Source organism: Balaenoptera physalus (genome assembly GCF_965194825.1).
Source record: "Balaenoptera physalus genome assembly, chromosome: 2".
Classification (NCBI taxonomy): domain Eukaryota; kingdom Metazoa; phylum Chordata; class Mammalia; order Artiodactyla; family Balaenopteridae; genus Balaenoptera; species Balaenoptera physalus.
Window position 1 is genome coordinate 103,317,747 of NC_138883.1, and position 27,480 is coordinate 103,345,226.

Below are 27,480 nucleotides of genomic sequence, written 5' to 3' on the forward strand. Positions count from 1 at the left end.
GAATCTAGGCAGAGGTTATATTTCCAGTGTTCAGAGGCTTAGACCACGGCTCTTTCCACTATACAACACCGACGAGGGCTTCACCTCTTCTACCCTATTTTACAACAACACAGAGTCAAAATGTCTTACTATGTCTAGAAAACAAACTCTATCTGATTGTCAACTGATAAGTGGCCTTTACCAATATTATTTTCTCCTTAAAAGGAAGGGTCTAGATTTTTCCCCTTGAATGCCACTTAGCTTCAAAGACCTTTTTCTTAGTGTCCTGTTGAAAGTGGAGATAATAAAAGTGAGCACCGCAGGCCAGTGTGCCAGGCCACATAAGAGATCTGTGGTTGACTTACAATCAGCATCTGCAAAAATAATATTGGGACTTTTCCCTCCAAGTTCCAGAGTTACTCGTTTCAAATTACTTCTTCCAGCTGCTTCTTGGATAAGCTTTCCAACCTGAAAGAAGGGAAATGGAGAAAGGTTTTGCACACCTTGCAGTTGAGACCGTCAGTGGCCAGAGCCAGCTGTGGGCAACAGTGGGACACAACAGTAATGGATCCTGCAGGGCAAAGCACCCACCGGATACACAGGAACAACTCCTGTGGTCAACTTGTGTGGACAAGATGTAAGTCAGTTGGGATGCAGTTTAATGTCTGTTCTGAAGTGAGTTGGAAGACTGCTTTAGTATCATGATGGAAGGAGCAAGGAAAAGGGGGTTAAACCTGGAATCTTAATCACTGAAAGATTTCTCTAAAAGACAACTGGCAAGCAAAATGTAACTAGAGATTTTCCATCATTGCACTGTGGCTTTTAGCTTTGGACTCTGGCCTCCAGAAAAAAGCCAACTGGCTCCACTTGAAAGACATGATGAGCGTAAAACAAACTCTTTAAGTGCCTCCAAAAGTGCCAGGTATGACTTTAATCACATGGTCCAAATATATATATTGATGTGATACCTTTGCTTCTGCCTAGGGCTATAGTAAAAGGATTCCAGAAAGCTGAGGATCTGTCTTTATTTGTGCAATGCCTATTTACCTAGAATCCAAGCAAATAAGAGGCTGAGTTTGAAGAAAGCATTTCCCATTGTGTAGACTCACAATGCTAATAAAATTGAAAGTGTCAAGATGGAAACACGGATGCAGCACCTAGAGCCCCCTTTCAAGGAAGAAGGCACTGCCTCAGTGACAAGGAATGCTGTCAGCTCCTTCAGAGTCACCTCAGCTGAAAAGAGCTTCCTTGCCCAAGAGGATGCCCTCCTTCAGGTGTCCCACATCCACCACCTGATGGTGGCGGTGGTACCACCACTAGCCAGCTCTGAGAGACCACGTCTGCTCCCCGACAGCCAGGTGCTTGGCTGAGGACATCAGGCCTGCACTGCAGCTCGACTTCCCATTGTGTCAACTGCCCTTCGGCTGGGATCCCTAATAAATAACCTGTACGGCAAACTCCATCTCAGCGACCCCTTCCAGGGCACCTGGCCTGTGACAGGGTGCTGCCCTAATGGAGGGCAGAGGTCACTCTACGGAAAGTGCTGGGCCACCCTATAGCTCTTACAGACAGTTTGCCCTCGTTGAGATGAAGACTGCTACTTGTGCCTGGAATCCCACTGAAAATAAAGTATTTTAAAAGGCTGGGGGGGCTTCCCTGGTGGCGCAGTGGTTGAGAATCTGCCTGCCAATGCAGGGGACACGGGTTCGAGCCCTGGTCTGGGAAGATCCCACATGCCACGGAGCAACTAGGCTCGTGAGCCACAATTACTGAGCCTGCGCGTCTGGAGCCTGTGCTCCGCAACAAGAGAGGCCGCAACAGTGAGAGGCCCGCGCACCGTGATGAAGAGTGGCCCCCACTTGCTGCAACTGGAGAAAGCCCTCGCACAGAAACGAAGACCCAACACAGCCATAAATAAACAAATAAATAAATAAATAAAAATTAAAAAAAAAAAAAAAAAGGCTGGGAAAGAAAAATGCTAAATATATGCTGGACCCCTCTGGTCCCTGCCTGAGATCCTCAGGACGGACGCGTAACTCCTCAAGCAGTATAGTAGAGTAGCGGTTAAGAGAAAAGGCTCTGGAGCCTGCATTTTGTTTTTTTTACTGATTATATCACTTAACGACTGTTTGACCTTGGGAAATTTTTTATCTTCTCTGAGCCTCCGTTCCCTCCTCTGTAAATGGAGCTAAAAACCATTTCCACCTCAGAACTTAGGTGTCCTGAGGATGAAGTGACTTAGGGTCGGTGGCCCTCAGAACCCAGACTGGCACGCAGTAAGCGCCTGCACAAGTTAGCCGCACGCAGGTATGAGAGGCCAGGGCCCCTTCTTCCACGCTGGGCGCAGAGAAATGGAGGTGGTTGTCGGGGGCGGAACCTTCCAAAGCAGGTCTCCTCCCAGGGCCCCTACACTCTCTGTGTGTGTCAATTACCTCAGGAAAACCCTGAGGAAGCCCTCTGACTTGCCACCAGTCTCCAGTATTGCTCATTAGCTGGGCTAAATGCTTTACATGTTTTTATTGTTACTCTACCTCGTGCCAAAACATTTTTAGAAAATATACTCTCATTCTGAGGAAATCTAACTTCGGTGAAAAAATAGTGATGTCTCTGAAAGAGGTAAAATTAGAGTCTCTTAGATGCAGAACACTGTTACTCATTAAAGGTTTAAGAAACACCAACATCTGGCCCTAAGGATTAATGGGCAGACATCAGCCCACAGCCAGACGGCCCTTCCCCACCGGGCCGGCTTGTCTCTCTTCTACCTCCAGGTAAACCCCCTAAGAAGACGGGCTAATGAAGGCCCCGTTCTCAGGCAAACATGCTCTCCTGCAAGAGGAAAGTATGGATACACAAAGGAAAGGAGAATCTGGCCCTCCATCCTGGCAAGAGAACAGCAGTCAGGTGAGATTAGGACTGAAGCCTGAGAACCTAGCAGAGGGGAACCCACACGAGGGCAGCAGGGCAATATAACCGTGGGGCGTCCCTGAGGAGGCTGTGGCCTGCAGCTGCCTGTTCTGAGCAATTCTACTGTGCTTGTCTCTCTCTGCCCTGAGGAATCCATATCAACTGAAGGCGACTCATTTCAAAGTCCAGGAAGACAAAGAGACAAGCGCTTTCTCAAAGAAGATAACCACTGGACGTCATGAACATTATTATTAATTATATTTTAAAAACTAGCATTTATTGAGTTGGTTTATATCAGACATTTACATGTATTCATGCATTTAAGCCTCTCAAAAACCCTACAAAGTAGGTATTACCTCATTTTAAAGAATATTAAACTCAGGTTAGAAGTCAATGGATGTTACCAGGTTACCCGGCAGTTACTCGCAGAGCCTGTTGGACTCTGTGCAGGTTGACTCCAGGGCCCAAGTGTGGATCACTTCCTCTCCTTCCCTTAACCTCCTCCCAGCACTCTGCCTCCCCTTCTATATTTACTGAGCACCTAATGCATGCCACATACCACCAAAACCTTATCCCTGAACTCCAAATTAATTTATAAGTGAGGAGGAATATCACTTTTTATAGACACAAATAATGACCACAGTTCATCAGTTACAAAAGGTATATTCCGCCTTCAGACTGACATTTGAAAAACAAACAAAAGCAAGGAGAAATCACAGATTTTACACATAGGAAGATGCTGAATAAATGTGTGGAGTTGGTAAACAGAGTGCCAACTCACTAGCATTACATTTCCGTTAGCTCTGCTCCCCGACGTTCATCAAAGTGCCCTATGGGTTGATATTTGTTGCACTAGGAATGCTGTCCAATGATTAGTATTTTCATGGCTACAGTAACTATACAAAAATCTTGCTCAGTCTATGGTCATCAGAGAAGAATACCTAAAGAATAATTTTTCCTGCATCAATGCTTTGCCATTTTTTCCTTAGAAACCAAATTCGTGCTAAACACCGAAAGGCGAATCTCAGATGAATAATGATTTTCCTTTTCATCTTTGGAAGAAGATCAAGTTGCAGCCCAACCTCAAGAAAGAACTGGATGTGTTACGCTACAGGAGAACCACTTCCATCTGGAGTGGCCTCAGGACAGGATACTCTGAAAAACCCCAGTTGTTCACCAATCCCCTTCATTCAACACTTACTCCTGGTTCTCCTACTATGTGCCAAGTGCAATGCTAGGCACAGTTCCTTATCCACAAGGAGCTCACAGCCAAGAGGATTCCCATGTAAACCTAACAGGTGTTCAATAAGTACAGAAAAATCTGGGCCTGATTTAATATTAGATCTGAACAGTGAAATTATAGTTGTGCAGCATTTTGTTATAACCCAGAGTCAGGCTCCTCTGGGCCCCACCCACAGAAGTGGGCTAGGTGTAAAAACCTTCATTAATTACGTGATTGGGTATCATCTGCCTTCCCATAATACTCTCAGTTTGCAGGTCAGACTCTCTTTGGAGAACATATTACTACTCATGAATTCTCCCTGCGAGTGGAATGAGGTTAAGTGACCCTGAAGGGAGGCACTCCTCACTGTCATTACCATAAGGGGGAAAGAGACAATACAAAGAAGAGATGCAACTCCAAAGCAGGGAATTCTTAACAGGAAAGAGTAATGTTTAAAAATAAAGAGTTCATGTGAGAGCCAACTCTTACAAAATATGATAGGTCCTGTGCAAACCAACCTAAAATATTACTTGTACAAATCCCATGCAAAGGTTTCCAAAGTTAAAATCTATGGGGTAGGAAAGTCCAGGAAAGAATGAAGTACAGACATCAAACAAAGGCCTGGGATTAAGTGACCCATCTCAGAAAAGTAGTAAGTTCCGCAGGGATATGTATGTGCTACGCCAGTCATATTTATACATGACTACAAGGTGGGAGCATGAGGTGAGATAAATGAGGCTGCCAGGATGCACAGGTCTTCTGAGTGGTTCAAGTCAAGTCAACAGGGGTGGACTTCGTAACACCAAGCCCTATTCTGATAAAAAGGCAACCTGTGAGATAAAACAGAGAAATACACAGTTTGAGAAATTAAATCTTGTATGTGAACACAGATTAAATAGAATAAAGGCACAGAGAACAAATTTTGACCAAGTTCATCATTATCTTTTTTTTCAAATCAGAAAAGATTTCATAATATACTCTTATTATACATCCTGTCCTATCTCTGACAACCTAGCTAATTATAATCGTAACCAGGTTTATGGACGACAGTTTGGCCCACAGGAGTGAGAAGACCTAGTTTCTATAAGCTCTGGCTTGGCCTCTAACTAACCTTTGATTTGGGGAAGGCACTTCACCTCCTTGGGCCTCAGTTTCTTCAACTGATGAATGAAGACACAAACCGAGCAGTTACTCTGGCCCTTAGTACCCCAGTTAGTTGGAAGAGTTAAAAAAGACTCAGGGCCCCTGCTCATTCTGAGAGTCTGTCCAGAAGAATCCAATTCTTCTGGATTCTTCTTGTCTTACTGAGCAGACCTCGCTTTTCATAGAGGCACCACAGCTGCACTGAATGGTAGATAAACCTGATCTTTTTCGGTTTCCCACAAAGAGCTCATTATGAGAGAGTAAGTGATAATGTTCCTATCATGGGGTGTCTCAACTTGGCACTCCCTGCAGAGTCTCTCAGCTGTATCTGTGTACCTCAAACAGGCAAGGGCGAGGAACCAGGGGCTCGCCCACACATAATGGAACTGGGCTAATTCTCAGCAGGAATGTTGGCACACATCAACTCTGACTCCCATCCTCATTCTGAATAGTCTTCACGATTGATATCAGGAGTATCCCTGGAAGAGCCACAATGTACCAGAATCATGCTCACAGCAATGCAGCAGGGTAGGAAATGCAATTTGGAGCTTTGCATGGAAAATAATTTGTTATACAGGACAAAAAGACCATGGAAGGCTTTCCGTGCCCTCTTTATTCAAGGCTGTTGCTCCCTGAACAGAGTTTCTAAAGTCTGGTAAAATCTTTCTTTTTATTCATTAGTTAATTACCCATATTTCTAGGATGGGTTTCTTCTCAGAGATATTTCTTTGTCTTGATTAGTTAAGTATACATATTGGGGTGGATTCCTTCTCAGAGATATGCCACCTTTTTTAAAAGATGGAAAACTCTCTAGTAGAGATCTCAATAAACAGGTTGAAGATGAATGCTTTTTCCAATATATTTTCCTTTCTTAAACCCCAAACAGATTGACTCTGTGCTTCTTTCCTCCTCTCCTTTCTTGATTTTCATTGTGCTACTGGTTCTATGATAGAAATAGAAATGCCCAAAATATGTATAATTGGACATTTCTTGTCTTTCTGAAATATCCAGAAATAACAGACCAAATCAGTCTGTTCAGATCTGCACCAGAAAGTCACAGGACCAAGGCATCTAAGCAGTTCCTTTAATTTAAGGGATAATAGCAATTTCAAAACTTTGTGAAATTCAGATTGTGAAAAACGATGCAGCCTCTGACTATGCTTCCAGCCCCTCTCCTCCACCACCATTCTCACCACCACACACTCATCACTACAGCACAGGAAACCACTTGCCCTTCCTGGAATATGACCGTGTCTCTGTATTAGCTGTTTCCTCTGCCTGAAATGTCTTCCCTCTCCTTGCTTACTCATTTTTCCAGCCCTATCTTTGCCACTTCCTCTGAGAAGCTAGCTTTCTAGATCCACCCTTGCTATAGGGTTTGGTTTTCCCACTTTTCTGATCCCACATAACTCTCATACTGCTCTTGTTTAACAGCTGTCTTCCCTACCAGACTGACCGTGCGCAGAGGGACTCCTGTGCACGCACATGCACGCACACACACACACACACACACACACACACACAGATTTTCAGCAATATTTGATGAGCCAATGGGCCAGAACATGACAGCTGCTCTTGAAGTCTCTGGAAATCAGAGACTATGAAGTCTTCAAGGAAACAGAGGTGAGCGATTAGAACACGGAATGCCTATGTCCAAGGCTTTTGCCTTGACACCACTGGCAGAATGATCTAGAGCTTTCCTCTTCTTACTTATCTTTGGCTGAAATTTCCACATCTTTAGTGAAGGGGATGGCTTCATGGTTCTGACATGACTGCACGTTGGAGCTCCCGGAGCACTTAAAATCGTTTTCTTTGTCTGGGCTCTGCCCCCAGAGATTCTGATCATCTTCGTCTGCAGTGGAGCCCATGGGCATGGGTAGTTTAATGTGCTGCTAGGGTTAAGAACCATGGAATTAAAGAATCCTTAAGGGCGTTTCTCTCATACTGTCTCTAACCTTTCATTGTTGGTTCTGTTTTCCAACTGTTGAACATTATCATTTATTGAGCACCTATTTTGTACTGCTTGTTCTCACAAACATTATTTAATCCTCATGGTGATCCTGTGAGGTAAGAATTATTACCCCATTTTAGAGCTGAAAAAAAAGCATGACTCAGGTCAAGAAATGACTTGCTGACAGGCACCCACTGAGTGGCAGAGCCAGGACTGCTTCTCTTCTCCAGATGTTCTCCTGGGGTTATATACCCTCTGCTATGAGCAGAATTCTGATGGCCAAACACACCATCCACAGCTAAGAGATATTCCAGAGCGACTGCCCTGTACACTTAGCCTTCCTTCTGTTACATAAGACTCTCCCTTTTAATCTCAAATAAATTTTAAAAATCAAGATTTTGATTTTGGGGGAGGGCTCTGCTTTGATAGGAGGAAGCCTGGAAGCCTCAAGTCAAAGGTACTACATGTCCCACTAACCAGGTGGACTAAACGGATGGGCTTCTTAGGATCGGTTCATTCTCAGCCTGAGCTCTGAGGAGATAAATCTACTGCAGAATGAATCAAAGAATCTCAGCTAGCAGGCCAAGACAACAGCATACTCTTTCCTATGCTTCAGTACTCAAGGTTTTATTTAAGTATTAAACAAGAAAAGGAAGAAAGCTCATAATTTAAAACCTGTACATCCAAAGGTTTTGACACAACAAACTGGTATTTTTCATTCAACTTCTGGATAGTTTACTAATGGACTCATACAACCTTAGAAAGAGGCTTATAAGTTGTTTTAAAAAAAAATAACAAAAAAACTCTAGCAGGCCACTTCTCCCCACCTACAAAGAGGGGTGAGGCTACCCAGAGGGGAGAGCTGACCTGATTCACTACTCAAGCAGCAGAGAGGGTGTCTGTATCATGTAAGATGACATGCATCTCACTTAGGAAATGAAAGGAGAACCCTGGCTGCGTAAATTAGAATCAGTGATAATACAGCTGTTAGCTACAAACATTTGTTTGGCACAGATCAGTCTGGACTCTCCTGTAGTTTGCTTTGATGGTCTCTCTACTATCTTGTTGACTAATGATGAAATCATGGTTTGTTAATTTAACTGAATAAAGAAAACATCATACCAAGCAAAATGCAAACTGTTTTCCTGTACTTTATTGAGGTTGTTTATTGACTCTGTGCTTATAAGAGCCCTTTTATATTCACTTATCAAATATTTACATTCATTGCTTATGTATTTAGCTGCAGAAGGAGAAATTAATCCTATCTTTTGAGTCACTTTGTTTTCTTTTTAAAGGCCTTTTGCTAAAGTAAAATGGAAAGCAGCCACCTCAAATAAGCTTCTTGTTGCTGACTGTTCCAGACATTTTGTGATGTATAAACAGGTCCCCTCTACTAGGATAATCATTACTGGAGCCACATTCAAATCCATATTTAAGTGACATGTACCCTCTGGAAGAATCTATACAGTTTCCCAAGTAGCCTACAAAATTAAGAGAGGGTAGATAAATAAAGAAGTAAAAAAACTACAAGCTGTAAAGGGGTTTGGTGATTACATGATTCATTTGCCTGTGAAAGTTCTCCACCTACCACCATTAATATAATTATAAGGTGGCTTTCGTAGTCTAGTCAAATACTTCTCCCTCTGGTTCTCTATTATCTGTCAATGATATCATCCCAGAGAAGAAACTTGGAGATACTCCAGATGCCACAGGATTTGTTTCCCTCCTGGTAAATGTAAACCCCTCTAGAGAGAGAAATATCAATAGACTCCGCCAGAAAACTTAAGGTGAAACTTGCTCTATGCACACTGCTATAAGCTATCTCACTGTGTGAATGTTCCTAACAGCAAAATACTTCATGGGGCCACCTTTCGTCTTATTCTCTTTCCCAAACTCTCCCTTCTCTCTCAGCTTCCCAACTGGATATCTGCTTTGTTGAAGATAACATATTAGTTGTTAATGTTCTTCCTGTGAAGATAAAGAATTTCCTGTGTTATATAAAGCAACAGTGAGACAGCACTATACCCCTATTAGAATGGCTAAAATTATAAAGACTGACCATACCAAATGCTGCTGAGGAAGTGAAGGAGCTAGAAGTCTAATACATTGCTGGTAAGATGATACACCCACCTTGGAAAACAATTTAGTAGCTTCTGAACCTAATAAGATCCAGCCATTCCATTGCTAGGCATTTATTTACCCAAGAGAAAAAAGAATCAATCTATCTATCTAACTATCCACCTACATGTGCACACAGACACACACACACACACACACACACACACACAAGGACTGGCACATAAAATGTTCACAGGAGATTTTATGTATAGTAGTTCCAAACTGGAAACAACCTAAATGTCCATCAACAGGCAAATGAACAAATTGTGATGTATCCATAAAATCGAACACTACTCAGCAATAAAAAGGAATTAATTTTTGATATATATGCAAAAATGTGCATGGATCTGAAAATAATTGTGCTGAGTAAAAATAGTCAGACAAAAGAGTACATACTGTATGTTTCTATTTACATAAAATTCTAGAAAATGCAAATGACCTACAGTGGCATAAAGCAGATCAGTGCCTGGGAATGGGAATGGGGGGAGGAGCAGAGCGAAAGATGCAAGAGAGATTACAAAGGCGCAGTAGGAAACGTTTGAGGCTGATGGATGTATGTACTATGTGAACTGTGGTGATGGTTTCACAGGTGGATACATATGTCAAAACTTACCAAACTGTACACTTTATGTGAAATTTATTGTATATCAATTATACCTCAATAAAGGTGTTAATAAAGATATATTAAGCAATAAAAATGTTACTTTATTAGAGTAATTATGCCATACTTCTTTTTGTTGTCCTTTATGAATTATTGGTGGGGAAATTATATTGAATCCACATGACTATTTAAAATATGATTTAATGGTTTTAATTAAAGTTAAATGCATTAGAATAAGTTAATTAAATTTTAAAATAATTAAAGCCTGACAGGGAAAGAGAACAAGTGAAGAGGAAAAAAAAAATAAACTTAAGGGAAAGCAAAAGGTGGTGAAAACAAAGAACAGATTAGAAGCCAATAAAAGAAATTATTGGAAGTAAAAGGGTGACAAATTTTGAGATTATGAATCTAAATAAGAATAAAGCATCATGCTCATTATAGAAATTGACCAGTTCTCATTTATCTGCACAGATGGTAGAACAAAATCATTGAGCTAAGATCTCATTGGGTAGATAAGGGAAGGGTGGTCATTTTTGTCAGAAGAAATGACATGTGCAAAGTCACAGAACTGTGGGGACTTCCCTGGCATTGCAGTGGTTAAGAAGCCACCTGCCAACGCAGGGGACACGGATTCAATCCCTGGTCCAGGAAGATCCCACATGCCGCAGAGCAACTCAGTCCATGCGCCACAACTACTGAGCCTGTGCTCTAGAGCCCGCAAGCCACAATTACTGAGCCCGTGTGCCACAACTACTGAAGCCCACGTGCCCTAGGGCCCACGTGCCGCAACTACTGAGGCCACGTGCCGCAACTACTGAAGCCCATGCGTCTAGAGCCCATGCTCCGCAACAAGAGGCCACCACAATGAGAAGTTCACGCACCGCAAGGAAGAGTAGCCCCACTCGCCACAACTGGAGGAAGCCCATGCACAGCAATGAAGACCCAATGCAAGCAAAAAAAAAAAATTCAAAATCAGTTTATTCAAGCAAGCACCCCAGGTAATCTTCCAAAAAAGTGAAATAGAACAGCAAAACAAAACAAAAATAAACATTTATTAGAAGACAAAAATATTTGTAAAATATTTATAAAAGTCATAAAACAAACAAAAGGAAAGTAAAATTTCTAGAGGAAAGCAGGAATTAGTTTTCGACAGACATATCCTTTGCAAACAGATTCAACTAGAATTAATCAGATTCAACTAATATTCACTGAATTCTTACAATGTGCCAGCAATAGGACTGGAACTTTCAAATACACTATCTTCATTAATCCACAAATAAACATGTAAGCAGTTCTTCATAACCCCTCTTAATAGATGAAGAAATGAGAGATGAGAAAGACTAAATAATATGCCAAAGAGAGCTGGGATTTGATCCAAGCTTGGATGAATCCAGCGCCCTTCCATATTACCCCACATTTTCCCAAGACTATATTGTTATATAAATTTCACTTAACAATAAATAGAAAACAGTAACAGCTAATATTTATTGACACTTTACTAAGGGCCAGGCCCTGTGCTAAATACTTTAGATATACTAGCTTACTTCCTCCTCACAGTCGATGAATTAGGTACAATCATCCCTTATCTACAGACGGAATCTGAGGGTGGGAAAGATTAAATATTAACATGTACTGTGAACAAATGCACACTACCATGAGAGAGGTTTAAATTATGTCTAGTTTTCTCATATAGATCTGATATTTAATCTTGATTGCTTTTAGGATGATTTGAAGACTATGTTTGGCATTTCTTACTGAAAAAATACTTTCCTCTAGTTTTTTTAGAGGTAGTGTGATGCAGCATTCTTTCAAGCTTTCATTTTAGCAAAGCCATGAGGAGTACTTTATTTTTCTTTAAGAGACTCTAAATAAAGGATTGAAAGAAATAAACTCAAGGTGAACTACATTAAAGCTCTAAACTCCCTAGTGTAAAATTCTGTGAGGAGGTCTTTGTTGATCGTGAGATTGATCAGATTGATTATTAACCCTTCAGCTCAGTTATTACCTTTGCTTATCATAAACCACTGGATAGTTTTGTAGATGGAAATTAACTTGGCCTGAATGTAGGTGAGAGTAATATAATCTGAGCATTAGAAAGATGATTTATGGAAAATGGGTATACGGGAAAACCTAATATTTTTCCTAGCTTTTGCACACTTTTGTGTCCCTTAAATATAAAAATACTTCCACTAGAACACTGGAATTATGTGTTTAGCAGTCACTGACTGAACATCTGGTGTCCAGCACTAGATCACTCTACCAAGTGTTCGGGGCACGAGGAAATCAGACACCCACTAACTCCTCTACAAGTCCCATCTGTTGTGATTTAGATTCATAGGGCTATTTTTTCCCCCATCTCTATTAGGCTTTTCACTTTAGAAGAGATTTTAAGGATATACTGAATTAGTATAAAATCTGCAGCTCTGGAGTTAAAATGCCTGTTAAAAGCAGAGCTGACAAAAATGCAAAAAACAAAAACTGCATTTGCTATTGAGAGGCAACAGTGAAACCTAACGTCCCATTTTACATTCCAGCAAAATATGTATCAAGCCTTTTGAAAGTGCTGGACTATCAGGCATGGGAAATGATTCTGAGAATTGAATGATACCAGTGTTTGATGATTATTCGCCAATATCAAGCAACACATTACTCACAAGGGTCCCCACAGCTGCGGTTCCTTTCCCACAAGTCCTTTTCGAACTTTGGCTCCCATACCATACCACCATAATTTCATTTTCTCCAAAGAGAAAAGGAAGATAGACCTATATTTTCCACAGTTGTGAATATTAACAACTGTGGAATTAAGATGTAGAATTATCTTTTTCTTAAATGGTGTTACCTTTGAATGAAACAGCTTTTCGTTTGAATTTAGACATCTTGAACACATTATATTTCTCCTTAATGCACAGATATAGATACATTTGAAAACCATGTTGAGCAAAAGAATTCTAGTTCTAGCCTTGGTCTTAGAAGGCATCGTCAATAAAGAAGTATTAAGAGAAGTGGTGCAGAATTATTCTTCTCTTTCTCCATGCTCCCATACACACCACACTATACTCGTTACATATTCACAGACTATCACTGGGTTAGACTGAATTGAACAATTTCTCTAAGGTCTAACATTGTACATGATATTTAGTTAGTGCTCAATAAATATTTGCGGAGTGGACGAGACAGCATAGGTTTAAAACTGTAAGTTCTATGCCAGAGATCGTCCACTGGAAGCCCTATAATGTATCGAATAAGATTTAAAGAGGCTAAAGATGCGATTTTAAAGTAAATTTTAGAAAAAAGGAAAAAAAGTTGAGTTAGAATAGTGTCTATGACCTTTCAGAATTACATACGTTTGACCATGCTTTGAACAGAATATGTTCCACTGATATTATCCTTCCTAAGTATCCCCTTTGATATGTCATTCCTGATTTTAATGGCTCCCTCCTTCCATGGTACCGAGTGCAGCCCCTTAGCAGCATAGCACTGTCATTTGAAGTATAAGCTCTGGGTATGATTCTCAGACCCACAACTTACTAGCACGTGACTACAGGCAGGTAATTTAACCTCTCCCAGCCACATTTGCTCATCTGTGTATCTCCTAGAGCTACTGTAAAGATGTAGTGAGATGATATATGCAAAGCACTTAGCAGGTACCTGGCATACAGTAAGTGCTCAATCGATGTTGGCTATTAATATCCACAATTTTAAGCCTTAAATACTTCTTTAAAAACATCCATTTTTAACAGCTTTATTGAGATATAATTCATATACCATAAAATCTACCTTTTGAAATTTAAAATTCAATGTTAGTATATTCAGACAATTGTGCAATCATCTCAATGATTACTAGTATCTAATTCCAGAACATTTCATATCTATTAGTAGTCATTCCCCATTCTCCCCCTTTTTCCTGCCCCTGGAAACTACTAGTCTACTTTCTGTCTATAGATCTGCCTATTCTTGACACTTCATAGAAATAGGATCACACGACATGTGGCCTTTTGTGACTGGCTTCTTTCATTTAGCATGTTTTTAAGGTTCACCTATGTCAGCCTATATTGGCCCTTCCTTCTTTTCTGTGACTGAATAATATTCCACTGTATGGATATGGATACACCCACATTTTGCTTATCAACTCATCATTTGATGGCTATTTTGATTGTTTCCACTTTTTGGGAATTAGAAATAATATTTCTGTATGTTTCTGTGTGGTGTTTGATTTTGTCAAATGCTTTTTTCCATGTCTATGGAGATGACGGTGTGGTTTTGTCCTTTATTCTATCCATATGGAATATTACACTGACTGATTTTTTGGATATTAAACTAACTCTCCATTCCTGGGATAAATCCCACTTGGTCATGGTATATAATCCTTTAAGTTGCTGATTTCTGTTTGCTAGTATTTTGTTGAGGATTCTTGCATCTATATTCATAAAGGACACTGGTGTATAGTTTCCATGTGATGTTTTTGTCTGAAAGGTCTTCTACTCTCTGGCCTCAGTTTTTAAACTGAGAATTATTTTCAATGGCTTGATTTGCAGAATAGTACTTTCTAGTTCATCTGCCTCCCAACCTTTCTCCCCAACCCCTTCCCTATCCCTATTCTGCTCCACTAAGACTTTCTGTACCACTAAGACTTTCTGTACACTCCAGCCTCTAGTTGTTGACTAATTCTACTTCTTCTCCGTTCACTCTACTTACCCATATCTTACAAAACCTGTATCAAATCCCTCTTTCTCTTGAAGCCTTGATAGATCATCCAACTCACACAGAGCTCTCTCATTTTTTAGAATGCTAATGACATTACAAACTAACATTTGCTTGTTGCTTACAACTTATAAAACTCATTGTGCATTTAATTCTCACAACCCTGAGAAATGTGTGCTTACTATTAAGCAAATTTTGTACAGAATTAAGTGGTCCATAATTATATAGCTACAAAGTAAAAAATATTAAACCCTAAGCTATTAGTGACATTTTGAAGAAAGAAAGTGTTCCACTGATATATCACCTTCTAGCTCTGAGATTAAGCTTTTATTTCTCAAATTCAGTCTTTCCTCCTTCGTGTACCTAACAAATACTTATAATTCATGCTGACTACACATCAGATGCTACGCGGGGTAGTGAAAAGAATGACTAAAGGATAGAATCCAAAGAGAATGCAAACCACCAACCCCCCAAAATCGGTATGTTTGACCAGAAACTGTAATCTTCAAAAATTAAAGCTAAAAAATCACCACTAAACTGATACGCAAATTATCTCACCCCCAAAGATTAGAAATTAGTGTTTTATAGGCAAATCTTGCATAGAAATGTTATCATTTGTATAATAAATAAAATTAAAATAATTTAAAAAAAAGATTAGAAATTAGTCATTTATGGGATTAAAATACTTTAAAAATATTCTACACCGAAGAAACCAAGGAATTTTAAATCCAAACATTGTTAGGGTTGTATTCTTAAGACTTTAGTTGTATCAACAGAAGTATATAAATTTGTAACCTCACTGAGTATAATATATTCAATTTGAGACAATGATAAACTATGAGAATCGGTGACCTGCCTGAAACCTACCTAACCAAAGGCAAATTAGAATATCAATGGTGATTATAGGAAACTTTTGAAATCCTCAAACTTACACAGGTCTAAAATCTCCCAAACTGAATGGAACACCTATTTCAATTGGTAATTTGATGCTTCCAATCATTAACAGAGCTTACTTTCAGGAGACCCAAAGAGCTGTGGGAAATAGAGACTCCACTCTTAAAGGGCACACACAACACATGTTCTGAGACCAAAGACAGCAGCAGTAATTTGAAAGAAGCCTGGGTCATACCCACCTGCTGATCTTAGAGAGCCTATCAGAGAGGAAGGGGGCAACTGGGGCTCACCCAGGGGACACCAACGCTGGCAGCAACCATTTTGGGGAGCTCATTCTACCACGAGGGCACTGCTATTGGCAAGTGCCATTTTGGAATTCACCCTCTAGCTTATTAGCACCAAGACCTGGCCCTGCCCACCAACCAGTAACCACCAGTCCTGGGACACCCCAGTCCTAGCAGATAGTGGTGCAGGGACACAGTCCCACCTACTAGCAGCGCTGCCATAGGACACCCTGAGCCCCAAGATGCCCTGGAACTGGCCCCAGCCACCAGAGGGCCCAGGACCCTGCTATACCCACCAGTGCGCCAGCACTAGCCCCAGGCCCCCAGGACCTTGCAGCCAGCTGTCGGGATTGGCCCAATCCACCAGTGGGCTGGCACTAGCCCCAGGACCCAGCCTCACTCACCAGTGGGTGGGTACCAGCCCTGGGATCCCTTGGGCCCAGCCATACCCAGCACTGGTCAGGACCTAGACCACTCAGCAGCAGGCTGACACTAGCTCTGAGACTCCTGCCCCTGCAACCTGCCACCCCCTCCCCTGGGACCCAGCTCTGCCCACCAGTGGTCCAGCACTAGCCCCAGAACCTCTGAAGCTCTGCAGTGAGGTGCCCTGTGACCCAGTCCTGCCCACCAATGGGCCAGCACCAGGACCAGAACTCCCAGACCTCGTGTAGCCAGTTGTGCCAGGACCTGACCCTGCCCACCAGCAGCCAGCAGCCTCCACATTAGGCAGAGCCTAGCAACCAACCAGGCCAGGGGCCAGCCATGCCTACAAGTAGGCTAGCAGTAGTCAGCTCGCCACAACAGAAGGGCCCACAAAGCCCACACAGAGGGGCCCCTAGAGCAGGCAGCTCTGCTGAACAAAGGGGAATGTACTGCTGGGTCCCATAGGATGTCTCCTACATAAGGCCACTTTGCCAAGATCAGGAAACATAACCAACATACCAAATACATAGAAATAAAAATAGGAAATTAGGCAAAATGAGGTGACAAAGGAATATGTTCCAAATGAAAGAACAAGATAAAACACCAGAAGAACTAACTGGAGGTAAGCAATCTACCCAATAAAGAGTTCAAGGTAATAATCATAAAGGTGCTCAAAGAACTTAGGAGAAGAATAGATGAACACAATGAGAATATTGACAAAGAGAAAATATAAAGTAGAACCAAACAGAGCTGAAGAATACAATAACTGAAATAAAAAATACACTGGAAGGCATCAACAGTAGATTGTATGATACAGAGGAACAGATCAGTGAACTAGAAGACAGAGGAGGGGATATCACCCAAGCAAAAAAGAAAAAAGAAAAAAGACTTTTTAAAAATAAGGACAGTTTAAGAGACCTCTGGGACAACATCAAATGTGCTGGTGGTCCCAGAAAAAGAAAGAGAGAAAGGGGCAGAGTACATATTTGAAGACATAATAGCTGAAAACTTCCCTAACCTGGGAAAGGAAGCACAGAGAGTCCCATACAGGATTAATGCAGAGAGGAACATACCAAGGCACACTGTAATTAAAATGACAAAAATTGAAGATAAAGAGAGAATATTAAAAACAGCAAAGGAAAAACAACTAGTTATATACAAGGGAATTCCCATAAGACTATGAGCTGACTTTTCAGCACAAACTCTGCAGGCCAGAAGGGAGTGGCATGATATGTTTAAAATGATGAAAGCAGGCCTTCCCTGGTGGCGCAGTGGTTACGAATCCGCCTGCCAACACAAGGGACACGGGTTCGAGCCCTGGTCCAGGAAGATCCCACATGCCGCGGAGCAACTAAGCCCGTGCGCCACAACTACTGAGCCTGCGCTCTAGCGCCCGCGAGCCACAACTACTGAGCCCGCGTGCCACAACTACTGAAGCCTGCGTACCCTAGAGCCCGTGCTCCACAATAAGAGAAGCCACCGCAATCAGAAGCCTGCGCACCGCAACAAAGAGTAGCCCCCGCTCACCGCAACTAGAGAAAGCCCACGCGCAGCAATGAAGACCCAACACAGCCAAAAATAAAATAAAAAATTAAAAAAAAAATGATGAAAGCAAAAAACCAAGAATACCCAGCAAGACTATCATTCATAGTTGAAGGGGAGATCAAGAGTTTTACTGACAAGTAAAAGCTAAAAGTGTTCAGTGGCACAAAACAGGCTTTATAAGAAATGTTAAAGGGACTTCTCTAAGCAGAAAAGAAAAGACCACAATTAGAAATATGAAAATTATGAGAGGGGAAAAACCTCATTGGTAAAGGCAAATATACGATAAAGATAGCAGATCAACCACTTATAAAGCTAGTAGGAAAATTAAAAGACAAAAGTAGTAAAATCATCTATATCCACAATAAGTAGTTAAGGGATACACAAAACAAAACTTATCAGCCTGGTTTCTCTGACTCATATCTGCTAGTTCATATGCTTGCTGGTGAAGGCTAGGCCCAGCATTGGATGAAAGCTGCTAATTGGGAAAATCCTGAAAGGTCTCTAGAATTAAAGCTGGAGACCAGCCCGCTAAGTTATATGACCAGGCTCAGGCAACTGCTAGACAACTTCATCAAGCAATTCCTAGGACTTTTCCAAAGCCTGTTGACTGGGACAAAATTCAAGCTTGCACGCAAATCTGATGAACCTGTTCATGACTATTATAATTAACTCCAGATTGTTAAGGAAAATTCTGGTCTTCCTTCAAATGTTGATCCCACCTGGGGAGCCTTTAATTTTATGTTTATCAATAGGCTGAACCGGGACCTTTCCCTTCTGGTAAAAAGGACCAGGATAGAATGGGAAACTGTGTCCACTTCAGATTTAGGTAATCTGGTAAACCAGCTCTCTCACACTCTAGAGCAGTCACCTAAAAGGAAGATCAACAAAATTCTTAATCTTCAACTCCAGCAAATGAAGGTCCCTAAATGAAACCAAAACCCTCCTAGTTTCTGCTATCTTTGCAAAACAGCCAGGACACTGGAAAAGAGATTGTTATAAATTCAAGCACTTCCGGCACCTTCAGGCCTCTAACCAGTCTTCCTGTTGCTCTCCCAGTCCTCAAGGAAGTGGCTCTGAGGAACTACAGGGGCTCTTCCCAATCCTCCCTCTTAATCATTTTAGGGAAATGTTTCTCCAGATTGGGGCTGAATCTCCTCCAGTCCTAACTGACACTAAAGCCAACACACCCGGTGCTCAACTCTGCTACTATAAAGCAGCCCCTGCCTTGGAGTACTAAACAGTTCAAATATCAGGGATCTCTAGTGAACCACAAGAGGTTCCTGTCTTTGAACCTATACTCTTTTGTTTAGACCCTTTGAGAAATACATACTCTTTTCTCCTTAGTTCCTCCACCCTTATCCATTTTTAGCTAAGACTTCTTAGGGAAGTATCATGCCAGAATTTCTTTCTCCCAAAACAGGAGAAAAATTCATTACTGCCACTGCCCTTTTGGTGAAGGCCACCACGAAAAACTATTATGGGATCCCCTTTAACCATTTTTGTATCTCATGCAGTAAAAGCTCACCTGAATTCTCATCATATTCAACAATTCTCAGTCAGCTGCCTCACCTCCTCTAAAGTCTTTTTGTTAACTGCTCCTCACATCACTCTTTTACAGAGTGACGGTAACCCTGCTACTCTTCTCCCCTCTGTCACTGATGAAGTCCCTCATGACTGCTTAACGCTGATAGATCACCTCGCGACTCCTTGAGATGATCTGCAGGAAAATGCTTTGGGTAACACTGATTTCTCATGGTTCACTGATGGTTTTTATTTAAAAAGTGACAATGACAAATATTGTGCTGGACATGCTATTACAACCCCTTTTAATGTTGTTGAAGCAGCATCTTTACTTATGGCTACTTTGGCGTAACAGGCTGAATTATGTGCTCTTACACAGCCTTGTACTTCAGCCAAGGACAAAAGTGCCACTGATAGTAGATGTGCTTTCAGAGTAGCTCATACTTTTGGAATGTTGTGGAAGCAATATGGCTTCCTTACTTGTAGTGGAAATAAAATTTAAAATGGCCCTTATATTAAGGAATTGCTAGATGCAATATTTTTATCTGCTGCTTTAGCTATTATTAAGATTCTAAAGTTAACTTTCTGGAAGCTAAAAGAAATCACCTTGTTGACATTTTCACAAGGAATGCTGTCCTTAAAGGAACCAACAACAGCCAAACCTCTGGCATGGTCCAAAGAGATATTTCCCCAAATTATAACTTAGAAAAACTGGTTAGAGAAGCCGAACACAATTGGCCTCAGAGAAGGAAAAATAAGACTGGAAATTCAACAATTCTTGGTTCGACAGAAAGAGAAAGCTCTGGTTTGGACCAAATAACAACTCAGTCCTAGCGGTGATTCTAGAATTCCCAATCCTAACCACTGTACATACATTAAACCATTGGTCTACTGACATAATGATAGCATTCATGAATCAATATTGGTGAAGAAACATTAAGAAGGTTGCAAGAAGTTCCTACCTCACTTATCCCACTCGTCTGAAATATAACCCCGAGAAGCCTGTTTGCACTGCTCCCGGACATTTCAAACTGCCTAATAACCATTTGAGGTCTGGAAAAAGCATTTCATACAACTTCCTCTGTCTCATGAATATAAATATGTTTTAGTCCTGGTCTGTCTGTTTTCACACTGGGCTGAAGGCATCTCTTGCAGACAGGCTGCTGCCTCTTCTGTGGCTAAAGTCCCTTTGAAAAAGATTATCCCTACCTGGGTAACTCCTCTTGAACTTCATAGTGATCAAGGAACTCATCTTACTAGTCAGTACTTTGACAACTGTGCACTGTTTGGCCAGTTTTACAACGCTTTCACCATGTGTACCACTGTCAACCCTCTAGTTTAGTCAAATGCACTAATGATATTATTAAGACTCAAATGGCAAATTTGTAGAGTCCCTAAAAACACCCTGGCCAAAAGCATTGCCATAGGTCCTTCTAAATCTTAGATCCATCCCTTTTGGAACTCATAAACTCTCATACTTTGAAACAGTCATAGAATACCCAATGCACTTGGCTCCTGCCTCTTTTGACTCACTGATAAGAGAGATACTGCAATATTGCAAAGGCCTAACTGCTTCTATTAAAAGTAACCATGTTTTGTTAGAGCAATCTTTTTTACAGTGTGCTCTTGGGAGACAAAGACGTTCAGCATCACACCTTGTACCTTGGAGATTTTATCTATTGGAAAAGACCTCCAGAAAGACTTTCTCCAACCTTGCTGGAAAGATCCCCTATCTGGTACTGCTAACCAACCCTTGTGCCACTGAACTCCAAGGAATAGACTTTTGGATTCATGTGATACACTAAAAGAAAGCACCAAACCCTGACTGGACCTGCACATCATCTGGGGACCTGAAAGTAAAAATTTCCTAGAATTGAAGCAGACACCACCTGATGAGATAGCTTTCTCAAGATAATCTGGACCAGTCCTGTTGGAAGTTTGCCTGCCAGACCTTTAATGATGACATAACACTTCAGAAGATCTCCTAGGTCTACAATTTTGATAACACATGGATTTTAAACAAAAAGTGCCTGAGAGTTCTCCCTCCTATCCCTCCTTGTTACTAGAACGTGACCTCAATAGGTTTTCAATCTGTGTACTTTCCCTCTGACATGGGAAACTACACCCAAGGTCCTTCCGGGCATTGAGAGACAAAAAGCTGCTGAAACCAGAAAACTGGACTCTTGATCAGCAATGCTTTCAGAGAAAGCTCTTGATCAAAAGGGGGAAATGTAAAAATTAATAAACAGAAACCTCAATTAAGATAGAGTTGGGAGACCAGAAAGGGGAGCTCTAACACCTATGACAACAGCAGAGCCTAAGAGGAAAAAGAAAGACTTTCTCTTCTTGCCTGGCAAGAGCTCATCCAATTAGAGGAGACTGTCACACCTCAGCCAATGAAAAGCCACTATACTTCAAACTGTCAATTTCTCCAATGGATTCTGTTTACTATAGCCCTCCAATTTCCTTTTCCCTTCTTTAAGAGTCCTCTCCTTGCTGTGGAAGGACTTGCATGTGGTTTGCCATGGTTGCAGACCCCAAATTGCAATTCTTTGCTGATTCTGAATAAACCCATTTTGGCTGTAGGAATAACTGGCAGTCTATTTGTCAAAAACTGTCACTGGACTTGCCCTCTCATGGTAAACTAGAAAGGTACATGAAATTGCTTTCTTTAAATGAGATATCAGGCAGTATGGGACTGTGATTCTAGAGATAAAAGAAACAAACAAGGGAAGATCTTTCTGCCAAAGGACTTTCTAGATTGCAGCATGGGATGGGGAGACCAAAGTAGAACACAGTGGTCTCACTGAATTGATGAAATAGATCAGAGTTTAGAGAGAATAAGGTGGTTAAAATGTGAGGGGCTTAGTACTAGAGGGAGACAATGCAGTCAAGAAACCTTATGGGGGTCCCATCAAGTCTTTGGCTGAAGGCTAAACTGGGTATACATATGGTGAAACGCCACAAGAATGGATAAAGAACAAAGACCAGGTAATTTGTATGCTGAATAATCCCCAGAGCTCATACAGAGTTGGGGACATTTGAGTTCTGACTAGCCAGAGTGGAAAGACCTAGTTGAACACTGAAAACATTCAGTAGAAACTCCAGAAGGATCCCAACTTAGTAATCTTAATAAAGTTTAGTATCTTAGTAAAAGATAAGCTAGTACTTAACAAAGCTTAAAATTAAGTGTCAAAAGGGTCAAGCTGTACTGCAAGTGACTTAACCACTTTACAGAAGAAAGTCCAGCACTCTTTAAAGAAAGAAAACAAAATCCACATGTTCAATAAGGAAATGGTCACAATGTTCAGCATCCTTTCAAAAATTAACAGACATGAAAAAAGCATATATATTTGAAAAATAACTGCCAAAGTTTTCCAAATTTGATGAAAATACAAACTCACAGATCCAAGAATTTCCAATGAACCTCAAATGGGAAGAAAAACAAAGAAAACTACACAGAAGCACATCATAATCAAATTGTTGAAAATCAGTAAAAAGAAAACATTTTTAAAGCCCCCAGAGAAAAAAATTATATACAGTAAAACAAAGATAAGAATGACTACGAACTTCTTATCAGAAACAGAGCAAGTCATAAAAAAACAGAATGACATCTTTCAAGTGTTGAAAATAAAATAAAATAAAATAAAAACTGTTGAATCAGAATTTTATATTCAGGAAAAAGTCATAAAAAATGAAAACAAAATAAAGACATTTTCAGACAAACAGAAGCTGAGAGAATTTTTCACTAACAGACCGGCACTATAAGAAATGTTAAAGAAAGATCTTTATATAGAAGGAAAATGATATCAGAAAGAAACATGGACCAAAAAAAAACAAAAAAAAAAAAAAAAAAAGAAGAGGGTCAGAAAAGGCAAGTATGTGAGTAAATGTAAAATAATTTTGTTTTCTCATTTAAAAAATTTTTTGAAAAGATAGTTGAATTTTTAAAACAAAAAGTGTAGCAATGTACTATGGGCTATATAACATACATCAATAGTGAATTATAGAACAACAGTAGCATGAAGGATGGGATGAGAAATAGAAGAATTCTGTTGTACTGTTATTACATTACATATGAAGTAACATAATACTTTAAATAATAGACTGTGATTAAGATGCATGTTGTAATTACTAAAGCAAGCACTTTAAAAAGAGGCTTAGCTGGGGCATCCCTGGTGGAGCAGCGGTTGGGAATCCACCTGCCAATGCAGGGGACACGGGTTCGAGCCCTGGTTCGGGGAGATCCCACATGCCGCGGAGCAACTAAGCCTGTGAGCCACAACTACTGAGCCTGTGCTCTGGAGCCTGTGAGCCACAACTACTGAGCCCGCGTGCCACAGCTACTGAGGCCCACATGCCTAGAGCCTGTGCTCCGCAACAAGAGAAGCCACCACAATGAGAAGCCTGTGCACCACAACAAAGAGTGGCACCCGCTCACTGCAACTAGAGAAAAGCCTGCACACAGCAACGAAGACACAACACAGCCAAAAATAAAAATAAATAAAATAAATAAATTTATATTAAAAAAAAGAGGCTTAGCTAATAATCCAAAATAAAAGATAAAATGGAGTACTAAATTCATCCAAAATAAGGCAGAAAAAGAGGAGAAAAAGAACAAAAAGCAAATGGGACAAGTAGAAAATAAAATCAAAATGGGAGATTCAAACCCAATCGTATCAATAATTCATTAAATACTGAACAACAACCCCCTCACCAAAAAAAAAAGCAGGCACAGGAGAGTACATATTGTATCAGTCCATTTATATGAACTAATAGAATAAGAAAAATTAATAAGAAGGGTCACTGGTTGCCTGGGGCCAAGGGTATGACAAATCTTTTTAGGGTATGGAAATATTCTGTATCTTAATCTGGGTGATGGTTACATGACTGTGTACATTTGGTACTTAAATGGGTGCATTTTATTGTGTGTAAATTATACTTCAATAAAGTCTTTTTAAAAGTTTAAAAAACTTTTTAAATGGCAAAACAGAGATTTAAACCCAGGCAGCTTGGAAACAAGCACTTATGTTCTTATTGATTCACTATGTCACTTCTTGTCTGGCCTGAAAGATTAAGTCATCATTTCAATATAACTTTCCAATACACGGTACTGTGACTTAAAAAAAAAGTGCTCAGTTTTTAAACTGAAATATCCTTGGAACAAAAAGTTAAATCCCCAGAAATTAATTTATCAAGAAAGCCTAACATGTAAATGATGATATCAGTGATGAACATTATAGGACAAATAAATGAAGAGATTTATATTACGTTCCTAGATGAGAGGTCAATCTTCTAGAGAGAGCACTTATCCCTCAATTTAACATAGACAGGTAATATGACACCAATCAAAATTCCAATGAGAGTTTTGTAGAAGAAGGTAAGATACTTGGAAAACTAATTTGATATTTTATCTGAAAGAATGGGAAAGGATAGCCAAAAGGTTTTGAAAAACCAAATAAGAGGGCATCTTGCCTACCATATTACAACACATCTTTTAAAACCTAATAATTAAAGCAACCTGGTACTAGTGAAAATACTGAGGAGTGATGTTACAAAGATGGCAACATAGGTTGTTCCAGACTTTGCTTCCCTTCACGAGAAGCATAACTAACAACTATTTAAAAAAACAAGACATCACTGAGAGAATCCTAGAACACAAGGTTAAGCCTGAAGCACTCCCCTGCACCATAGAGACCCAGACAGACTCCATTAGAAGGGTTATGAAAAGCGGCCTACACTGTGACCGCATTGCCCCTTCCCCAGGCCATTGCAGCACCATGTGAAGAGATCTCTCCTGACCCTCTGGTTCCTCCAGTGGGAAAAGAGAAGCCAGAATTGTGAGTTAATTTGTGGGAGCCGCTACTCTGATCTCGTACCACAGGGATTGCAGGGGACTCTGCGGAGCTCAAGCACTGGGAATGTGACTGTGACAGTGAAGCGGGTAGGGGCTTGCAGCACACAAATCTTGGCAGACTGAATTCCTACCTGCGGTGACCAAGCAGTAATCCCAACCAGTGGCTTTGCCCATCTGCAGAACCAAACTGGGGGCACACTCTGATCAGGGAACACAGAGGGTTACAGATCTGCCTGATTCAGCTACTCAAATAAGGACTTTTGCTAGTAGCCCTAGAGCCCTGCCCAGACAAGGAGCTGAATCATGGCACCACCCGCTGTAGACTGTCTTCCGGCCCCATGTGACCAGAAGGGCTGATAATTCCTGAAAGCTGTGTGGCTCAGTAGTGCTTGAGCCAAGAGGCAGGCAAGCAGAGCTGACTGCCCCCAGAGCAAAGCCAGTACAGGACATGGAGTGCTGGCCTGTAGCCTTGTTCAGCTTATACATTACCTAAGGCTACTTCGTGCTACAGGGGCAGAGTTAAATAGTTGCAGCAGAGACCATACTGCCGGCAAAGTCTACAATATTTGCCATCTGGCCTTTTACAGAAAAAGTTTGCTGACCTCTACTCTGTATCACCCCTTATGGCTCATGGCCATAGTAAGCTGCAAACTGCATCTACAGGATTTGGTGATATAATAAGACCAGAGATTAATTTAGATCTCCAGTTCTTTTTATTTTTTTTTTAAGATTTTTTTGATGTGGACCATTTTTAAAGTCTTTATTGAATTTGTTACAATTCTGCTTCTATTTTATGTCCGCGAGGCATGTGGGATCTCAGCTCCCCGATCAGGGATCAAACCCGCACCCCCTGCATTGGAAGGCGAAGTCTTAACCACTGGACCGCCAGGGAAGTCCCTAGATCTCCAGTTCTTACCTTATGATCTTGATTTAAGAAAGTGTTCAGAATCCCAGCTTCTGGGACACTTTTGTGGGACAGTCTGTTAGTTTGTTTGTTTTTGCCTCTGATATGTGTTCCTTTTATTTCAAAATATAATAATAGGGTTTTGTTTGTTTTTCTGGGACTGGTCTCACACAAATGGCATACAAAAAAACCTCAGAGATCTGTGGCATCAAATAGTCAATGTACACCTTTACTTTGACATTCCTCAGTCTTCTAGCTATGATACCAATGCTGCTCGTTGAGACCTTGGGTATTCACTGCTCTTTAGGTGTTCAGCCTATGGGTAACATTTTCAATTTTCTCTTAAACCCTCTACTCATTTGCAGAACTGTTCTTCAAGCTATGGTTTCTCAGGCACCTACCTCAGTAGACCCTGTGAACGCAATCTTGTCTATGCCAACGTGAGAAGCTATTGCTGCCCCGGCCGTTGGCCCGTATCCTGGCAAAATATTGATGACTCCCGGTGGAAAGCCAGCCTAACAAAACAGAATTGGAGGAAACGTGGCTTGTGAAAGCTGATGAAGCACGTTAAATCGGATATGCTCCAGTGGGCCCCAACTGTAAGGAGAGTGGGAGCCACTCCTGAAGTCAGTTTCTCTTACCTCCTTGATGAGGGCTCCCATGTAGAGCGCGCTGAGTGGTGTTTGTTCTGCTGGTTTAATAACTACTGTATTGCCACAGCACAGAGCTGGAGCAATTTTCCAGGCAAACATCAGCAGGGGGAAGTTCCACTGAAAGGCAAAAACTCAAGGTTGATAGATGAAAAATATTCCTCCATTACTTTGTTTTCAAGCTGTGACTTCTCAGATGTCTCAGACTAGTCCTCAACATAAATCTTGTCCCACCAGAGTATAGATGTTTGGATTTTTTAATTACTTCATTAAGAACAGAATAGGATTGACCGTGAAAATCTCTCCTTTTCTCTCTGGTCAGCAAATTACTATTTCCAGCTACCCACAAAAAGAAATCCCATGGTAAAAAGGGAGTCTTTGTTTTGTTTTGGTTTTTCATTGTTGTTACTTTATATGTTTTTAAAATTAGCCTTTGGTTCCAGTAAGTTCTTGTGTATGAAAACTTTTCCTTGCATTTGTGATTTTTATACCAGGATTTCAGAATGGTATGAAAGTTTTTCAGTGTGGAAGAACTAGAAGTCAGTGTATATTTCCAGGCAGCACCTTTTTCTTTACCTACATGTATTGTCACAAAACAAATGATTACAAAAAATAAAGTGCATCTACTGATGAGTATGCAAAAGTTTTAGTTTGTCTCCTTGACACTGCAAAAAAAGCTAATGGAGACTAAAAAATATATGTGAGTATCTGAGTCTGCAGCCTAAAATGGTTTAAACTGATTTTAAAAGGATATTAAGCTTGTATTGTTATACGTGCAGGCAT

General features: G+C 40.8%; 1 protein-coding gene across 3 annotated transcripts in view; it reads right to left on the bottom strand.

Moving 5' to 3' along the window:
- ALDH1A2 (aldehyde dehydrogenase 1 family member A2) overlaps positions 1 to 27,480 on the bottom strand; it is a 100,587-nt gene that overhangs the window by 13,342 nt on the left and 59,765 nt on the right. For all 3 annotated transcript variants that reach the window (XM_082446842.1, XM_082446841.1, XM_082446843.1), the window contains 3 exons: positions 26,689 to 26,817; positions 26,449 to 26,562; positions 345 to 447 (listed from right to left, as the gene is read on the bottom strand). In XM_082446842.1, the coding sequence (XP_082302968.1) occupies positions 345 to 447; positions 26,449 to 26,562; positions 26,689 to 26,817 (346 nt within the window). The remainder of the gene's footprint in view (positions 1 to 344; positions 448 to 26,448; positions 26,563 to 26,688; positions 26,818 to 27,480) is intronic.